Source organism: Ananas comosus, linkage group 3 (assembly GCF_001540865.1).
Source record: "Ananas comosus cultivar F153 linkage group 3, ASM154086v1, whole genome shotgun sequence".
Taxonomy (NCBI): Eukaryota; Viridiplantae; Streptophyta; class Magnoliopsida; order Poales; family Bromeliaceae; genus Ananas; species Ananas comosus.
The window spans coordinates 13323681-13344092 of record NC_033623.1 but is presented as its reverse complement, the minus strand read 5'-3'; the positions used below and the strand labels follow the sequence as shown (position 1 = coordinate 13344092).

General features: G+C 33.6%; 2 protein-coding genes across 2 annotated transcripts; both read left to right on the top strand.

Moving 5' to 3' along the window:
• Window positions 506-7107, top strand: LOC109707703. Its single transcript, XM_020229181.1, is given in 8 exon segments — window positions 506-539; window positions 605-800; window positions 3385-3948; window positions 4220-5413; window positions 5510-5837; window positions 6284-6539; window positions 6650-6794; window positions 6796-7107. Coding segments are annotated over 7 exon segments (2799 nt in total). The 5' UTR covers window positions 506-539; window positions 605-656; the 3' UTR covers window positions 6964-7107.
• On the top strand, window positions 16067-19910 carry LOC109707057 (nuclear cap-binding protein subunit 2). The gene is made up of 8 exons (XM_020228124.1): window positions 16067-16228; window positions 16330-16553; window positions 17487-17625; window positions 17710-17743; window positions 18063-18173; window positions 18546-18599; window positions 18692-18798; window positions 19316-19910. Exons 1-8 carry the CDS (start codon window positions 16211-16213, stop codon window positions 19388-19390), a joined length of 762 nt encoding a protein of 253 aa, XP_020083713.1. The 5' UTR covers window positions 16067-16210; the 3' UTR covers window positions 19391-19910.

The following is a 20412-nucleotide window of genomic DNA, read 5'->3' as shown; positions in this document are numbered from 1 at the left end:
CATAAGCTCGTGGACCGCGATGCCGAGAAACTTCATGCGCCGTGTGTTTCTAACGTGCGGTTTTGTTATTCGGCTCAGCTCCACGGAAAAAAGAATTTATTCTTTTTCAAATTCATAAAATATTTTTTATAAAAAATTATTTTATATCAAATCAGAGCGCTAGAAAAATTATTTTGGAACGAAAAAAATACTTTCATCTGCTTTTACGATGAATTCTACACTGTCACACTTGCACTACGTCATCAATAACAAGCCAATCATATTCCTTCTTTTTAAATAAAAATACGATAAAAATATTTTTTTATAATCATGATAGGACATATATTTTTAAAAGAATTAATTTAATTGATTTGTTACGCCACGTCACTAATATACCCGTTGCATTCTAGAATTTTTCCTGCTTTTACGGGGAACCGAATAACGAGTCAGCTTTCCCAGTCAAGTCCAAAAGCCCTCAGCTTTCCAAGTCAAGTCCAAAAGCCCTTTTTTTTTTCTTTTTTTTCTTTTTTTTCTTTTTTTTTCAGTTCCTCCGACTTCAGGTAAAATTAATCCTTCTCTTTCTCAATCCTCTCTCTCTCTCACACACACGCACATACTAGATCTCTCTTTCTCTCCCTAAATTAGCTACTGAGAAAGAAGGGCGAAGGATAAGAAAGATGATCATCGACTCGGATTCGGAGAGCGAAGGCTCAGTATCAGTATCAGTATCAGAGCAGAAGAGCAAGAGAACGAGTTTGGTGGGCTTAATATTTTCCTGGTCCTTGAACGATATCTTCAACAAGAACCTCTTCAAGGACAAGGTCATTAAGTTTCTCACACTGCGCTCTCGCTAGCTGCTAACTTCCTTCTCACTCGATCCGTCTTACAGCTTAGACAATTTTTTTTTAGTATTAAAAGAAAACTTAGTGTTACTTGTACACTCCAAAGATCGATAAAAATACTGCATCACTTAACTAGTTTCCTTTTTTTTGTGGGGAGCATTAATTAATTCTTGGTTGAAATTAATTGTAGCTATCTTTGTTGTACGCTTTCCTTTTTAATATAGAACATATTTATATATCCATTTCTGTTTCTTCGAATATGTGTTATGCGATATAAATTTAAATTTATGAATTCTTAAATTAAAATTAAAGATTTTGAATTTAAATCATGACTTAAATTTAATTCTAAATATCAAATTTGAATTAATAATTAAAAAATTTAATTAAAGTGAATTAATTAAAATTTAAAATAGAATTATGAAATTTAGTTTTCAAATACTTTGAATAGTGTAGATCAAGTTTAATAGAACCGATCATCGATTTGGAAACCGCATTATTGCAAACAAATTGGTAGTACAGAGTTCTCCATGATGCCGATAGTATACCGGCCTCTCTCTCTCTCTCTCTCTCTCTCTCTCTCTCTCTCTATATATATATATATATATATATATAGTTGGGCTAGAATACTATTGGTAGTAAAATGTCCTTTTTGCTATCAAGTTTTTAGCCTTTGAATCAACTCCTTTCATCATTTCTAATCATTGGATTAAATATTATAACTCAGTGGGGACCACTTAACCCTAGGGATACCACTTAACCCTAATGGACTAATATCATCCTAACTCTACAATTTCTTATCTAAGGATTAAAAACTTGATAGCAAAAAGAATATTTGGCTATCAATAGTATTTCAGCCCAACTTTCTCTCTCTCTATTTATATATATAGAGAGTAGAGCTACTATACTTTTATGAGTATAGAACCCTTCGTACTCATAAGTTGTTTTCGATATTGGGGCTTTCGAATCGACGATCCACGCTGTTAAACATGATTTAGAGTATTTGAAACTTTTAAAAAATAAATTTTGTAATTTTTCGAAACCATTATAAAGTCCATTAAGTGAGTATAAAATGAACAGTCAAAATCAAACGACATCCTAAAAATGGATGATCGGATCCTTTAATTTAAGATCGGAGTTATTGATCTTTATTTACGTAGTGAATAGAATTTTTTATCGAAATTCAACCTATTCCAGTTTTTTTACACCGTTAAACTAGTAAATATCTCATACCGGTTAAAAATTGTTAATTTTATGAGCTTTTGATCGTAAGGTAAATAATATCAAAAAATTATAAAACTTGATTTTTAGAAGTTTTAAATGCTCTAAATAACGTTTAACGGTATGGATTGTCGATTCGAAAGTTCTATCATCAAAAATAACTTATGAGTACGAGAGCGTTCGGACTGATAAAAGTATAGTTGCCGGACTATATATATATATATATATATATATAGAGTCCGGCAGCTATACTATCGCACGGAGGCTTCCGTGATACCAAGTTATTTTCGATGATGCGGCTTCCAAATCGACGGTCGGCTCCGTTAGACTTGATCTACACTATTGAAAGTATTTGGAAACTAAATTTCAGAATTTTTCGACATCATTTGGCTAGTGATTAAAAGGTCTCAAAATTAACAATTTTAATGATAGATGTGATGCATTTATAAATTTAACGGTGTAAAACAATCCAAATCCGATCTTAAATTAAAGGATCCGATCATCCATTTTTAGGATGTCGTTTGATTTTGACTGTTCATTTTATACTCACTTAATGGACTTTATAATGGTTTCGAAAAATTACAAAATTTATTTTTTAAAAGTTTCAAATACTCTAAATCATGTTTAACAGCGTGGATCGTCGATTCGAAAGCCCCAATATCGAAAACAACTTATGAGTACGAAGGGTTCTATACTCATAAAAGTATAGTAGCTCTACTCTCTATATATATAAATAGAGAGAGAGAAAGTTGGGCTGAAATACTATTGATAGCCAAATATTCTTTTTGCTATCAAGTTTTTAATCCTTAGATAAGAAATTGTAGAGTTAGGATGATATTAGTCCATTAGGGTTAAGTGGTATCCCTAGGGTTAAGTGGTCCCCACTGAGTTATAATATTTAATCCAATGATTAGAAATAATGAAAAGAGTTGATCCAAAGGCTAAAAAACTGATAGCAATAATGAGATTTTGCTACTAATAGTAGCCTAGTCCAACTCATATATATATATATATAGTCTGGCTGCTATGCCATCGATAGCACCAAACACTTGGTGCTATCAAGTTTTCTGCCGTCAGATTAACCCCTTTGATTATTTTTATCAATTATACTATTCAAACAATTACCCACTCAACCCTAGGGAGCCCATATCATCCTAACCGCATATTTCTCAATCTAAGGGCTAAAAAACTAATAGCACAAATAACTTGGTGCTATTGATAGTATTACAGTCTAGTTCTATAGACTAAAACGAGTCGTAAATTGAGTTCAATTCATCGAATTCTCATTGAGAAACCTCTTTTAGGTTTTGATTAAGTAATGTTGATCTGCCATTTTCCCTTGCAGGTTAGGAAGATTCCGAAAACTTTCACGTCTTTGGAGCACTACTTGAGTTCTTATACCTTCCCGCTGATCGAAGAGACGCGGGCAGACATGTGCTCTGCTCTCGAATCTTTCGCTCATGCGCCTTTCATCGAAGTAATATCGATGGAGGACTCTATGCCGATCAAGTTAACATACCGCATTGTGGTCGCAAATTCAACGCCGTCGACCTCAAACCCAGAGGAAGCTGAAACTTACACTCCCAAGGATGCAGACATGTTTGTGTTGTCGGATGTTAAACCGAAGCACCTATCCGATTTAACGCGGAATCAAGGTGCATACGTTATCGCCTCCGTCCTCAGAGCCGGAGAAAATGAAACACTCCCACCAAACCATTTGATCATCAAAGCATCTCGAAGTGTGGGTGTTGAGAAGGACGGTGAAACAAACAGGCTTAAAAAACCACTTTTTGCAGTGTTCCTGATAAATATGACAACCTTTACTCGAATGTGGAAGTCGCTCGACCTGGAATCGGCATTACAGAGGAATACTAAAATCATCGATATGGTTTTCAGATATCGTCCAACGGTATGGTTTTCATTTTTAGATTATAGATATAATAACACCAGCAAGGACATCCAGTAGTGTAATTACAGATGCTAAAACAACTCATTTGTTTACCACCTTTTAGTTTACTTCGAACATCTTAAAACAATTATGTAAGTAGACCAGTTAGTAGATCAGAAATGTTCACTGTCAATTTTTCACAGGTTTTACTCAATCAAAAAGGTGGTATGAATTATACCAAAGCTTCTCCAATTTCAAGATGTCGCTCATCCTTTTCGCTTCTAAATGACAGGACGCAGGAGATCGTAATAAGTCATCTACATCTGTAGTACACAGAAGTTTCGAAGACTTTGCAATAGCTGAACCCGATCTTCATAATTTCGGGCTTGATGAGTCTCAACTGAATGCAGCACTAGCATGTATATCATCAAGGCAAAACCATGGCGTCTCCATAAATCTCATATGGGGGCCTCCTGGCACCGGAAAAACGAAAACAAGTAGTGCTCTTCTCTGGACCATGCTGACTATGAAATGCAGAACACTCGCATGTGCACCGACAAATACAGCAGTGGTAGAACTTGCGTCCCGACTCTTACGGCAATTTAGGGAGTCTTCAGGGCATAAAAGCTGTCGAGTTGGCGACATGGTGTTATTTGGAAACAAGGACTGGATGAAAATTGATGATGAGCTTTCTGACGTATTTTTGGAGCACCGTGTTCGAAGGCTGTTGACGTGTTTTGCCCCACTTACAGGGTGGAGGCATTGCCTTGTTTCAATGGCCGATCTTCTTGAAAATGCAGTGTCTCAGTATCAAACGTATCTTGTGGATAAAGAGGACAGAGAGGAGGAGGATGAAGAGGAGGAAACTATGACGATGACATTTAAGGAATACGTTGTACGCACGTACAATCGGCACGTAAGGAAATTGCGTGAATGTATTAATATCTTGTCTGATGATCTTCCGACTGCCTCAACCTCACTGGAGAATTTTAAGCATATGGATCAGGTGCTCAAGTTGTTGAAAATCATCAGAAATCTGTTATACTCAGGAGATACCGACGAGGGAAAACTCAGAAAGATTTTTGAGTGCACCACAGAAGTTGAATGTCCTGGCATCGTCTCATTCACGGATTTGCTATGCTTCATGGAAGGAAACCAAAAATCAACTTTAAAGCTGAAGGTGGCAAGAAGTTTCTGCCTTCGGAAGTTAAAATTACTGTCCGAATATCTTAATCTCCCAGATATTTATGATCGGCGCTCGATTGAAGATTTCGTATTGCAAAGAGCGAATACCGTGTTATGCACAGCTTGTAGCTCATTTAGGCTGCAAAATATGGAGATGGAGGATCCACTTGAACTGTTGGTTGTTGATGATGCTGGGCAGCTGAAAGAGTGCGAGTCATTGATTCCTCTGCAGATTGAGGGCATAAAACACGCAATCTTCATCGGCGATGAATACCAGCTTCCTGCCCTAGTGAAAAGCAAGGTTCACTTCGATCCCTTTACCAATGTGTTTAAATTCTGAATTGTATCTAATAAAACCGCATGCTCTGTTATGTTCATTTTATCTTCTGCCATGCAGATATCTGATGATGCCGATTTTGGGAGAAGCCTGTTCGAAAGATTAAGTTCACTCAGGCACGAAAAGCAGCTTCTCAGTGTTCAGTATAGAATGCATCCGTCAATAAGCATGTTTCCCAATTCTAACTTCTATAATAGCAAAATATTAGATGGTCCAAATGTTCTCTCCAAGGAATACGAGCGAACGTATCTACCTGACCAAATGTATGGCGCATATTCATTTATAAACATTGAACATGGAAAGGAAGGAAAGGATAAGTATGGTCGGAGCCTGAAAAACATGATAGAAGTTGCTGTGGTAGTGCAGATCTTGAAGAAATTGTTTAAAGGTGCGTTCCTCGCCTTATACTGCACTTTCCACAAGCACAGGACATTAACATACAATTCTGAGATATTTATCATGTGTCCTCAATCAAGTATTCAAATTTCTAAATATACAGAACTATTTAGAAAAATAAGTGAAAATGGTATCAGTAGGTATTAACAACAGTGCAACTACTAAAAATATATTATGAATCTCAATAATAGCCATCTATCTTTGTTACAAAATTATTGTAGGCATGCATACAATGCATAAGTTCTATATTCCCTGCTTTTAATTATAGGATATTTTTACACCAGTATATAACTAAGATGGATTGCATCTTAAATGAAACTTTATAGGTAAAGTTTTATATGAATCATCCAAATTCAAATTACAGGTGTGTTGTTCTTCTGCTACAACTTTCGATCTTCTCCTTTATGCTTAGTAGGTTCTGATACTTTATGATTGCAGCATCAGTTACTTTCGGAAGGAAACTTAGTGTTGGTGTAATATCACCATACACAGCTCAAGTAAAAGCTATCCAGGAAAAACTAGGGAGAACATACAAGATGTATGATGGCTTCTCTGTGAAGGTTAGATCAGTTGACGGCTTTCAAGGTGGTGAGGAGGACGTCATAATAATTTCTACAGTGAGGTGCAATTCAAGTGGATCAGTAGGTTTTCTTTCTAACGCACAGCGCACAAACGTGGCTCTAACAAGGGCTAAGTATGTTTGTTATTTTTCGCAATGCTCGACGTCTCTTTAGTGCTTTGCTCAATCTGTTCCAGATACTAAAAGTTAGCATTATGCCATTTCGTTTGCTCTATCTGCCGCAGGCACTGTCTCTGGATTTTAGGAAATGGGCCGACACTAACTAAGAGCGAGTCTATATGGCAGAAATTAGTTGATGATGCGAAAAATCGCGGCTGCTTTTTTAATGCTTATGAAAGTCAGGATCTGGCTGATGCCGTTATCAAAGCATTTTGCTGAGCTTGATGAGCTCGATAATTTGCTGAATATGGATTCACCGCATATTAGCAGGCCAAGGCAATTGGTATATGTTGATCCTGATCTCAGCAACTTGCGCATTTCAGCGAATTTGATAGTACACATAGCACAAAAGAATTCAAATAGAAACATATGTATGTGATTACAATAAATGATAAACATCGTCATGTATCTATGATCTCTATCTTGGCGTGTAAAATACTGTTGCTTTGACTATGTTCCCAGGATTATTAGAGTAGTTTATTAAGAGATTTAACTAAATTTTGCTATGAAAAGATTTAACGAACAGCGACTAATAGTGTGTTAAATTTACTATATGCTTTAGTTTCTGTACGCTCCTAAATAATTCTGTGTCGGAAACCTTAACATATAGTTCTTACTTGCTCTTATTATTATCTTTGTTATGAGAGAATTTTAGCCATGCGTCTCTGGCGCCATCTCCGGTTCCAGTACCATTTATATTATTTTTATATATTTAAAGGCATAATGTAAATAATATTTATATTTGTAAAATAATTTAGAATTGCTGATATTTACTAATGTTGGAATTAACAATAGAATACCAATATTTATATAATGTTGCAAATTAATTAATAATTAACTGTATTTATTAGTGTTGGAGATGATTAAAAAATATAAGAATTTAAATAATGTCGGTAATGTTGGAAAAATCTTTCTGATCTTTTATTAAAATATTTTATAAAACAATTCGAAAGTTTATTTTAAGTTTTAGAAAAGATCCGAGAAAGAAAATAAACAATAAATACTGTAAAGAAAAGGTTTAGAAAAGACATGTGGATCGAGACATGCAGAACACTGTCCGAGAAGCAAAATTGTCCTTCCACGTGCGAGACTTTCCGACATTTACTTCTAGCGATATAATGACCACAAGCTTCAGATCCAGTAACGCGTCAAGATTTCATGGACCATGCGCGCCGTCGCCGGCTTAGCCCGGCTCGTGCCGTGCGTTTAAATGAGAGCATAACTCTCATTTTGTTCTAAACAACTAGTTTGAGAATAAAGAAATATATATATACCAACAACACCTTTTTAGTTTTTAATGTAGGACTAAACCTCACACATGAAAATTTTAGTTGGGCTCCCAAGCAAAGCACATTAATAATTATTAGGCTCCCAAGAATCCTTAACAAGTTTTAAATCATAAGAATCCAATAAAATCCAATATGTAATAGCTATCTCTATTGTGGCATTTGTTTAATATTACCAATTATTTAATATTAACGACATTTTATTTAAATGACCGTAGAAGATACACCAACATAAGTATAAGTGACATTAAAATCTTAATGCCAGTAATAATTTTTGCAAAGATTTTTGAACTTTAGGCGGTAATAATTGAATGTCGTTGAATAATAATTTTTTCGCATTCACACATTTCACAATAGAGAACCAAGTTGAAGCATTGAGTGCGGAAAGTCCAAAGATATAGATAAATTTTAGTTTTCGGGATGCAATTCGAAACCACTGGAAGGCGATTTACTATCTTACTAGTAACGTTTAGTGGCTCTAATTTTGGCTATGGATTTAATCTATTTTGTTTCATGAATGATGTTATTTTTTTATAATAGGTAGCCTTGAAAATATTAAGTCAAAAACAATGAATGCTAATAGTTTTGTGGTGTATTTGTCGATTGTTATTTATATAATACCCAAAAAACTTTTTTTTTTTTTTGAGACTGTCAAACATCTATCATGTTGCATTAACGTAAATCTCACTACCCTAACCAAAATGTTACGTATCAGTCTTGACGCAACCCGTCTATATATGATGAGACCTTGTAACTCAAATACTTACGTTACTTTCTGACGTTTGGTGATGATTGGAGACCATCATTCTTAGCGCCATCCACATCTCAGTAAGGTCTCATCATAGACGGGTTGCGCCAAGTCAGGTACGTAACACAAATCCACCAAAAAGTGATATTTTTTTTAAACAAAAAAAGAAGGAAAAGAGAAGGTCGCTTATGGATTTATTACAAGTGCTTAAGATGGAGTCCATGATGCTTAGCTTAATTTTGAAGCTACTGGAGGAGTGCTGGTGGGCGACTCTGCTTCTGAGCCACATATTTATCATTGGTTTGAGTACTAAATTGCCCATTTAATAAAGAGTTTTGCGAATCAGGATACCAACTGCTTTAGACAGAGTAGTGATATTGAGTTGGAATACTATAAATAATATTTTGGCTCTTTTGCTATCAATTTTTAAACCGTTAAATTTATATTTTAATCGATTTCACCCTTTAAATCATACTATTCAATCAATCACCCATTCAGTTCTGAAGAGACCATCACTAAACTCTACAAGACCACCATCATTCTAACCTTATAATTTTTAATATAATAGTTAAAAACTCGATAGAAAAAAAAAGCCTAATATTCTATCCCAATTCTATATATATAAAAAATAAATTATTTTTCTCTATCTTCCTAATTATAATTCACTATCTAGATTTTAGCATCATCTCCATCCGATTTTGAAGTTTCTATGTTATTAGAAACATCTAAAAACTAATTTATTTTTCTCTATCACATGACAGTTAAAGGTATTTATATTACTTTTTTCTGTTGATTTTTTAATTTTCTCAACTAACTTTATTTTGCAATTTTCACTCCAAAAAATCATTTTTTCTATAAAGTTTTTTTTTTTTTTTAATCATTGTTTTCACTTTTCATCTCAGATTCATAAGGAATGCGATTTGAAAATAATTCTTTCTATGATAGTTTTTTAACTTTTTTCTAATTTACTGTTAGCTAACAAACTTGCAAACATAATAAAAATAATTTTATATATATATATATATATATATTGAGAGAGATAGATAGTATGCTATCCGCTTCGTTTATTTCATTGAGAAATAAACTTAGCTAGAAATGTGAATCTAACTATGATTCGAATTTGGGATCTCGAATACTAACTATCAAACCCTTTACCATTTGCATTAGGAACGGTTGGTAAAATAATTATATATTTTTAAGAGGCAAATAATACATTAATATTATAGAATCTTATATAAATTAATTATATTAAAAAATTTAAAAGTCGTGCATCGTGCGGATAATTTGCTAGTTGTTATGTAACGTGGAGAGAAATGATTGGATATTGTAAATTCTATATAGAATAATTGTAGCAGAGAAGATTTTCATTCTTGTTGCTAGCTTTAACATCACTGTTTCATCCCCTACACTCATGTTTACATAAATCCATCGGTAAACATGCTGTGCATGGAATTGCATGAGCCTCAACCATGCATGCAAGCCCCTTTACTTTTAGATACCTAAACTAGTCTATAAATACACCATTCATGCATTCAAGTAATTCATATATATCCTCTGTGTACAACAATTAATGGCTCTCAACAAGTCATCATCGAATGTAATCCTTTCCCATGCCACGGTGATGGCCTTGGTCAAGATCATCCTAATGTTTGCGGTTGCCGCCGAGGGCTGTGGCGCGCGCGAGCCGACGAGCTACGTACCTGACGTTGTGGGCCCGACAGGCACATCGGAGAGCGTTAACATGTGCGTGTGCAACAACATGCAGCTAAACAGAGGGTACGAGTTCAACTTCAGAGGTGAAACTGCCCGGCCGCAGCTCAGATCGGCGACTAGGCGACCGGATGCGCCGCTTTTGATCAGATGGATGAGCATCTTCCTTCGTTGCGACAACGCGAAATTGAGGGAGATTTGGGAACATGTGGTGGTCACTGTTGTTGTGATCTTTATTATTTCGAAACTTGTACTCAACTCTGTTGAGTGTTTAGACGTGTTAATTTTGTGCATTCTTTGTTGATTTGGGTATGTAGTGGTACGTTGTCAAGAATTATTACTGTTTGTTTATTTCCGTGAGCCTAAAATTTTTCTTTTGTAAGCCCGACGCAAGGAATGAGCTTCAGTTCCTGCATTTTAAATTCCACTGAAATTAAGTAAGAAGAAACAAGAAAAAGAAAAATGAAATTATTTTGTTCGATCATGTTGTGTAATTATTTATTTTTTTGAGAGATAGATAGTACGTTACCCGTTTCGTTTATTTTATTTAAAAATAAATTTAGTTGAAAATGTGAATCAACTAGAATTCGAACTTGGGTCTTGAATACCAACCATCAAGCCCTTTGCTACTTGATCTAGGGACGGTCAGTCATGTTGTGTAATTGTTAGCTTAGACTCCTGCATGAACACGTGCTCGATCTCTTCATTAAAAGAAGTCATAATTGAGGAACTCAGTTTCGTTACTGAATTTTAGTCCCTCGGTCACTGAACCGGTCACTTTGCAGTGGCAATATTCTTTTTTTTTTATTTGAAAAAAAAGATAGCATGCTACCATTTTATTTATTTAGAGGATTAATTACACTAATGGTCTCTAATCTTTACACCATTTTTTAATTTGGTTTCCAACATTTTTTTTTTGCAATCAAGTCCCTAATCTTTTGATTTCATTTTAATTAAGTCCCAGCCATTAGATAGCTGTTAAAATTGACGGAAAATGCCACGTCAGCGCCACGGAGGTGCTATAACGCCACGGTGGCGCGGTGTCAGCGGATTGCAAAAAAGAAAAAAAAGATTGAAGACCAAATTGAAAAACAGTGCAAAGGTTGAATTTAAATTTTGATTTTGGATTCAAATTTAAATTGGAGTTCAAATTCCGATTTTATATTTAATTTTAAATTTTTAATTTTAAATTCAAATTCACATTTGGAATTCTAAATTCTAATTTAATTTCAAATTTCGATTTGAAATTTCAAATTCAAAATGTGAATTTGAATTCGAAGTTTAAATTCAAATTTAGAATTGAAATCAAATCTTAAATTCAAATTTAAATTTTGAATTCAAATTTAAAATTTAAATGTCGGTTTCAAAACTTTTATTTTAAATGTAAATTGAAATATCAAAATCAAAATCAAAATTTTAAGTTTGAATTCAAAATTAGATTCAATTAAAATTTAAATTTAAAATTTGAATTTCAATTCAAAATTTTAATTCAGTTTTAAATTCAAATTCAAATTCTAATTTCCTTAGTTTAAATTTTAATTTTAATATTATTTTTGAATTAAATTTAAAATTTTGAATTTTTTAGGGACTAAAATGAAAATTGTGCAAAGTTTAGGACCTAATTGACATGCAAAAGATTGCACACTAGGCGCTGACTGGCGATTCCGTTAATTTTTAACAGTTTTTTAACGATTGAGACCTAAATTGTAATAAAATTAAGAAATTAGGGACTTAATTGCAAAAAAAAAAGATGGGAACTCAAATGAAAATTGATGGAAAGGTTGGGGACTACCGTGTAATTAACCCTTTATTTAGATGATGAACTAGACCAATCTAATACAACTGGGCTTCTGTAAAAAAAAAGAAAAAAGAAAAAAAAGAAAAAAGATTCAGGTGTCTTTTAAGCGGCGAATCCCAGTTACTAAGATACTCGCTGTGCATTTAGAGTTCTGAAAAAATCTTCTATTTCCTCCAATAAGACAATCTACCACGTATGGCAATTATTGCTAATTCCCTTCCCTCCAAGCGCTCACCTTTATGTCTGCTCTCATCCCAGACAAAATTATTATATAGAAAACCCTCTAGTAGGACCCTGATATAATCACATCCCATGAAGAGGTGGTCTAAAGTCTCACTCTCGTTAAGGCAGAAGACACAGTAATCCTCTCCACCAGCCCTATTTCCGGAGGTTTGTCCGCAGAGTGCACATTTCTTTTCAGTACTAACCAAACGAAGATCTTAACTTTCAAAAAAGATTGATCTTCCATAGTTGGACAAAGCTCTTATCTTTTACTCCTCCGTCTTGCAGGAATTTATAGTGATTTTACTGTAAACTTCTTCGACTGGGTCCATCTCCCGCTGACTTTGTCTTTTCTATTAGGGTTAATTACACTAGTGGTCCAATCTTTACACTGTTTTCTCCAATTTGGTCCTCAACCTTTTTTTTTTTTTTGCAATCAAGTCCCTAATCTTTGATTTCATTTCAATTAAGTCGCAGCCGTTAAATAAGTATTAAAATTGACGGAAAATGCCACGTCACACCAACATCAACGCCACGGAGATCCATGTCAGCGCCACGGTGCACTGTGTCAACGGATTGCAAAAAAGAAAAAAAGCTGGAGACCAAATTGAAAACAGTGCAAAGTTGAGAACCAATGGTGTAATTAACCCATTAAATTTATAAATTCAAAAAAAAATTTAATTTAATATTTAAATTTAAATTTAAATTTTGATTTTGGATTCAAATTTAAATTGGATTCAAATTCCAATTTTGTATTTAATTTAAATTTTTAATTTTAAATTCAAATTCACATTTGGAATTCTAAATTCTAATTTAATTTCAAACTTCGTTTGAAATTTCAAATTCAAATGTGAATTTGAATTCAAAGTTTAAATTCAATTAGAATTGAAATCAAATCTTAAAATTCAAAATTTAAATTTTGAATTCAAATTTAAAATTTAAAATCAAAATTTTGAATATGATTTTAAATTTAAATTCAGATTTTAAATTTAAATTTCGGTTTCAAAACTTTCATTTTAAGTGTAAATTGAAATATCAAAATCAAAATCAAAATTTTAAGTTTGAATTCAAAATGTAGATTCAATTAAAAATTTAAATTTAAAATTTGAATTTCAATTCAAAATTTTAATTAGACTTTAAATTCAAATTCAAAATTCTAATTTCTTGTTAGTTTAAAATTTTAATTTTAATATTATTTTTGAATTTAAATTTAAAATTTTGATTTTTTATTTTTAGGGACTAAAATGAAAAATGTGCAAAGATTAGAAACCTAAATTGAAATGCAAAAGATTGCGAAATAGACGCTGACGTGGCAATTTCGTTAATTTTAATAGTTTTTTTAACGGTTGGGACGTAATTGTAATAAAATCAAGAGGTTAGGGACTCAATTGAAAAAAAAAAAGTTGGGGACTCCTGTGAAAATTGGTGCGAAGGTTGGGGACTTCCGGTGTAATTAACCCTTTCTATTAAGCCAATCTATCGCGGAAATCGACTCTTTTAGTTTCGAAATCAGGTCTTGCTCGACATTGAACATATTCATGGATCGACATTGAACATATCTAACGCAATTGGCTAAAAACTTGATAATTGATGCTGAACATTTCAAATTCGAAACCTAATTGCTTCATATTTTTAGCTGGATTTATCTTGAAAAAAATGAACAAAGTACGTTGGTGTGCTATCTCTCTCAAAAGAAATTATTCACGGATCAGCCAAATTTAAGTATAATTAATAAATTTTAATCTATTTCTATTAAAATTGTTTGATTTAATACCAATATCTTTTGCTTAACCTAGACCACAATCATGTATAGTTTCTAATACTTAGTGTTAATGATGTTACACAAATTGTGTGCATCCTCCGCAGTTTTTTTAAATTAATGAATTTTTGGGTAACTGTTCCCTTACCTATACCTCTATATGATTTTCCATGACTTAATCTGACTTGGGTGCACTTCCTTAATTTATGGATAGTGAGACCCATTATTTTTATTTTTATTTTTATTTTTTTCAATATGAAATGCTTTCTCTTCCTACAGTTTTTCTTTTCATCTCTTTTATACGTTATATTTAAAAGTTATCTTAATTTGTAAGTAGTGGGGCTCATTATTTTTTAATTAATGTGAAATATTTCTTCTTCCTACGCCTTCTCTTATCATATCTCTTACTTTTATTTTTAGATATAAATGAGAACAATAGCTAATTAAACATTGCTAAAAGAGAAAAAAATATTAAGTAAGTTACACATTCATAAATCATATTGTTAATTGATAATTTAGAAGGTCACCCATTATCTAAAATTAAATTTTGAACTTTAATTGGGGTGATTAATATGGAGAATTAATAACAAATGAATAACAGAAATTGATGGGAAGAGAAATAGTTGAGAAAAAAAAAGGGAATAGTAAGATAAATCAAATGGTAAATGATCATTTAGAATGTCGCATAGGCATCTCTTTTTCTCCCTCTCACCCCACCTAAGCAGTACCTACGTCGCCCGCCTCCCCACCACCGCGGACTCCCTCGCCTTTCACTCCCCCCCACAAGAAGACCCTCTTCGATCAACATCTGAAGCCCTTCCTTCGATCTCTCCCACTCTTTCCCTGACGATCCCAATCCTAATTCCTATTTGGCCTTTATTTATTATTTTTTAAATTTTATTTTATAAGATTTTACTTTATTCTTTTTTTGTTTGCTCTGGTATTGATTTTAAGTCAATAGATGATTGCTCCAAATTCTATGTCCCATAAATAAAAACTAATTTGCGAAGGGAATAATATGTGAGTACTATGTAAATTTCAAATTTTGCATAATTTGAAGTTTTTTATGATTTTTTATTATGTGAGTTTTATATTTTTTGGTTATTCTAGACTCGATGCGTATATTTAAGATAATTTAATGAAGATGAATATATTTTATTTTTTTTACTCATAATTTATTATTTTTAAATTTTTAACTTTAATAGTATCTATCTGCTATAATGCTCGAGTCACTTTACTATTGATTTTTAAGAGAAATTTGATTTGCGTCAAAAAAAGAATCGGACGGATGAATCTATTTATTTGATTTGTTAAATGTTAATTTAAATCTTTTCAGTGTGCTCTTTAATATTTGTTATCTTTCACTTGCAAGATTTCAAACTTTTTTTTTATAATATCTATATAACAATTTTTCTTCTCATATATTTCTTACTTTCTTTTTTTTTTTCGATTTCTTTCATTATTTTTCAATGAGTTGTGATTCCATTTTAAATATTTTTTAATGTGTTTTTCATATTATTAAGTCTAATCAAATATGGTTACATATTTTTTTCTTCTTTACATTTATATTTATTTATTTTGTAAATTTTTATTAAAATATTTTTTTTCTGCTGCATCACACGGGTCACTACACTAGTAATAGTTGAAACGTAAACAAAAAAGAAGAAAAAAAGGAAAAAAAATCCAAATATCTAAATACGTGATATGATTCACTCACATCTATGGCTTGATTTTTAATTTGTTGCTAATCAACATAAGTTTAAATCATCTTGGGTCTAGTTTCACTTGGATATGCTTGGGTTCGACTTTTAGGCCCACACACACGAGTCAAATCCTTCTTGATTCGACCGTTGGAGGCGCCTCAATTATCGACCCGAGGCCCCGAACCAAACCGGGCTCGCCCAAATTATAAAAGCCTATTGGGCTCTGTTGGGCCCCCAGTTTTTCTCTCTTCGCGTTGTCACCGTCTCCTCCCCGCTTGTTTGCCCTAAATTCCCCCAAAACCCCTACCCACCAAAAATGCTCGATTTCTCCCCAAATTCGCGCATCCAATTCGATCCGATGCATCCATAGCACAAAAGAGAACAGAAAAGGCCAAGAAAAATGGCATCTTTATTTAGGGTTTGCTTCAATGCCCCGCGATTTCTCCTTGGAATCAGTGGTTTCACTCCAATTAATCTTGGTTTTTTTTTTCGGGGGGTACTTTTCTCATATTTTTGTAGGATCCGGGGAAGCTCTCGGTGTATAGGGATCGGAGGTTTTCGGGGGGCCAAGAGGAGTATGAACACGCGCTCCAAACCTCTACCACGGTCTACGTGGGTAACATGTCGTTCTACACTACGGAGGAGCAAGTCTACGAGCTCTTTTCCAGAGCCGGAGAGATCAAGAAGATCATCATGGGCTTGGATAAGAATTCTAAGACTCCCTGCGGCTTCTGCTTTGTTCTGTAAGGGTTTCCTCCTTTTTTTTTTTTAATTCATTTAGGGTTCGTGCTTTTTGTGTTTTTCTTAGTTGCTGACGTATTTTTAGATTTTATTTTTTTTAGGAATTTTATAACTTTCCTTCTTGTGGTTAGTAGTTCCAGAATAGTTTATTGCTATTTCAAGATCATTTGTCATTGTTGGAACCTGTGAGAGAGTGGTAATTATATTGGAAACATGCTTCTTGGATGCCAGGATTATTTCTTGATTGTGATCTTCTTACTGAAATGTATTAGACAAGTTCTTCCCTATTGTTAATTATTGGACAATCAACAATGAACAGCATAGTTTAGGAGCATGGAAGTGGCTGTCGAAAAACATGGGGCTTTTCTAGGTTAAACCTAATTTCCAATCAGATGCAAGTATAAACTGATCTAATATAAACTGATCTAACCCTCTCACTTAGATTTTTCTTTTTAAACTGGTAAAACAAGTTAAACACTAAAAAAAAAGAAACAAAGAAACCTCATAATTGCAAGATTAAGATGAGCTGGAAAAGGGGCTAATTTGTTCTTGCTATAATAGGTTGAAATAGTTATGATTAAGGAAGAACTTACTCATTTATTTAAAGTTTAGCACAAATATTAAATACTACATTATCAGCAGTTTTTAAATGGTGAATAAATCCATTAGCATGTAATATAACTGTTTGGTTATGTAGATTTTAGTTTTAGTGGGCTTATCCAGTAGGTTGATTATCTGAAGGTCTCTGCTTATTGTTTTCTATCTTCTGGCGCAGCATTAGAATTTTCCACATTCACACTTTTTTCTACAGTGTGGGTATGATCCCACTGCAATACAGCTTTTAGCTTTTGTCATGCCCTTACAGTTCAACACGTATTTCTCTCATTGCACTTCTTTGACCGTGCATTGATGGCTATTTGATGCTTCCCATTCAGGTACTATTCTAGGGAGGATGCTGAAGATTCGGTGAAATATATCAGTGGGACAATTCTTGATGATCGTCCAATCCGTGTAGATTTTGACTGGGGGTTTGAAGAAGGCAGGCAATGGGGCCGCGGAAGAAGTGGCGGACAGGTTATTTTCTCATCTCTGAAGCCATAATATTTCTCCCTTTCCGAAATAACTTGTGCTTATGCTTACCTACTTTCTCCTTGATAGGTGAGAGACGAATACCGGACGGATTATGATCCTGATATCCTTTGATACATATTACACTTTCAAATTTTTGTGTTTTGCTTGTAAGGAGCTACTTGCTGCATATATACTTTTGACTGGTTTTGGGTTTCGCGAAGTTCTTCTCCTCTGGAAACCTCTACAATGACTATCATATATAAGCTGATATCAGGCAATCCAATATTTGATCTTGGATGCATCTTAATTATATAAGCGATGTTTTGCTATATAATTAGAATGAGTGTGATGTTCTTTATATTTTAACCTTGGTGTTCCTTTTAAACATTTATATTATACTCTCCTACATCCTTCTCTTCTGTTTGCTTAACAAATGATACGCAGAGGTGGCTATGGGAAGCTGGTTCAGAGAGAATTAGAGGCACAGAGACAATTAGTTGATTACGGCACTGGGTCTTTGGGTGCTTTCCAGCCTCCCGCGCCATCTCGATGTATGTTTTCAAAACAATAATACTGTGGGCTTGATACTGTAGAAATGTCTCTCTTTAGTCATATCTTATATTTATCTTGTGAAGAACTTGTGATTTTATTAGTTTTACTTTTCTCTTTTTGAAGTCACTATTTGAGAAATTTCACTATGGATTATCTGTTTTCTCCCTAGCACTCTTTAACAAAGCAGTGACATGAATCACTACACAGCCCTAAACTCTCACTAGAGTTATATCTCAAGAATAAGCAACTATAAAATCTCCACAAGGTTTTCAATTGCATCTGGAGTTTGTTTATCCTGTTGTAATTGTTCGTTCCTCCATTGTTCCATGTCACCATTGTCAAATTTTGACATTTTCATATTTGAATTGCAGATGGTGGGATGGGTAGAGACCATGGGCAAGGGGGCTCGTACAGACATGACGCAGGTTTTAGTTCATAAATATCCGGCTTATTTGCTTCACCTATTTATCTGAAGATAAATAAAGCGGCCTTTATGCCCTGTTTGGTGCTGATGCAGATTTTCGTCGCAAAAGATACAGAGATGATGATCGGTATGGACCTGAAATGTCGAGGAGAAAATCCGTCTTCGAGTCAAGGAGAAACTCAGATAATGATTCCAGACAGGTATGAATTATTTGGGCGAAAAATGTTTGAAGGCCCTCTCAATTATAGGCAATTCTGAAATGGATCCTGCAACTTCTTTTTGTAATTGCGTCCTCTTGAACTCTTCCTTGGTTTGCTTTGAGTTTGTTCGTTCTGTCTGTGGAGTGAGGACTCCATGCAATTTCATGGTCCATCAGCTATTGGCCATTAACAGTTTGATGGAATTTGCAGTTTCGTCTGCTGGCAAGTGGATAGAACTGTTAACTAAAATGAAATCATTCTTAAATTTTACAGAATTCTCAATTTAATCAATCGACTTGCTCAAATCAAGACAACAAAAAGTTCATGAAGTATCATTTGATTAAAAAAAGAAAATTTGAAGTTGGGGGTCTATTTCAAAATGGCATATTGTTGGGGATGTTTCACTACATTTTTTTTTTTACCAGTTTTGTATTTTACAAAAATTTCTGGACTATTCTTCTCTTTATTCATCATTCAGTTCAGCCGATTTTAGTAGAGATAACCTTTCTTGTTCCAGGAGAAGAATCCTCGCTTCCGAGAGAGCGGTGATTCCGATGAGGATGAAGATGATGATAGGAAACGGCGTCGCTGAACTCAATCAGGAATTCGTTTATTTCCTTTTGCAAATGGAAAGGGTTCAGAGATCTTTAAGACATCAATGTTGTTTTATCATCAGCTTTTGGTTTATCCTATCCTTTGGTTCAAATCAAACACTATTAGATACTTGTTGCCTAAGAAAACCCCTCATTCTGTAACTACAGCAACTCTTAGTATATCATTATTCATTAGTAGCCTTCCCATGCATCAATTATATTACCATATAAAAGTAATTAAGTATATTTTTCATAACACTGCAATTATTTAACATCATTTGAGACATAAATGGTTGTCAACATTGAACCGATGTTGTTCGATTTGAGTTGAGCCAAGCTGAAGAATGCAGGATTCAATGGATATTTTTGCTTATGAGGGTCAAACATTATTATCTAGCTGCGTGTTGTAACTTGTAAAACCATTTTACAACTCATTTATGTTGGCGTGTAGTTATATTTTGTGGAGATGTGAAGTTGCATTTTTATGAATATTTTGTGAAAACTTGCATTTTCCAGTTAGAGTTGCGGAAAGTTTGTTTAAATGTAATATATATTGGCTTGTAGATGAGGATGATTCGGAAGATCAGAAGTAATAACTGATATTTCTGGGTAAGTCAGTGTATTTATTTACTGCTAATTGTTATTCTACCTATTAAATGCGAATTGATTACTAATATTGGCAATAACGAACGAAACTAGATTGATTAATTGTCACTGGCTAATTGAACTATAAAATTTAGTAATTCTAACAAAAGTTATACAATTTTTACTGTAATTAAATTGTAAAATTTTAATTTTTTCTAAAATTTAGAAGTTAAAAAGGGGCACATAATTTTTTTAAAAAAAAAGAAGTTGAGGAGTTTATTATGCATTGCTTATGCCGCGAACGTGGCCTCAGTCCGAGGAAGTCTCTCTTTTTGTAACTCACTCTTTTTTTTCTTTTTTTTTTCTTTTTCTTTTCTTTTTCCAATATCCTTCTCACCGAAGGGAAACTCTTCGGATTCGTCGACCTCTTTTCTCA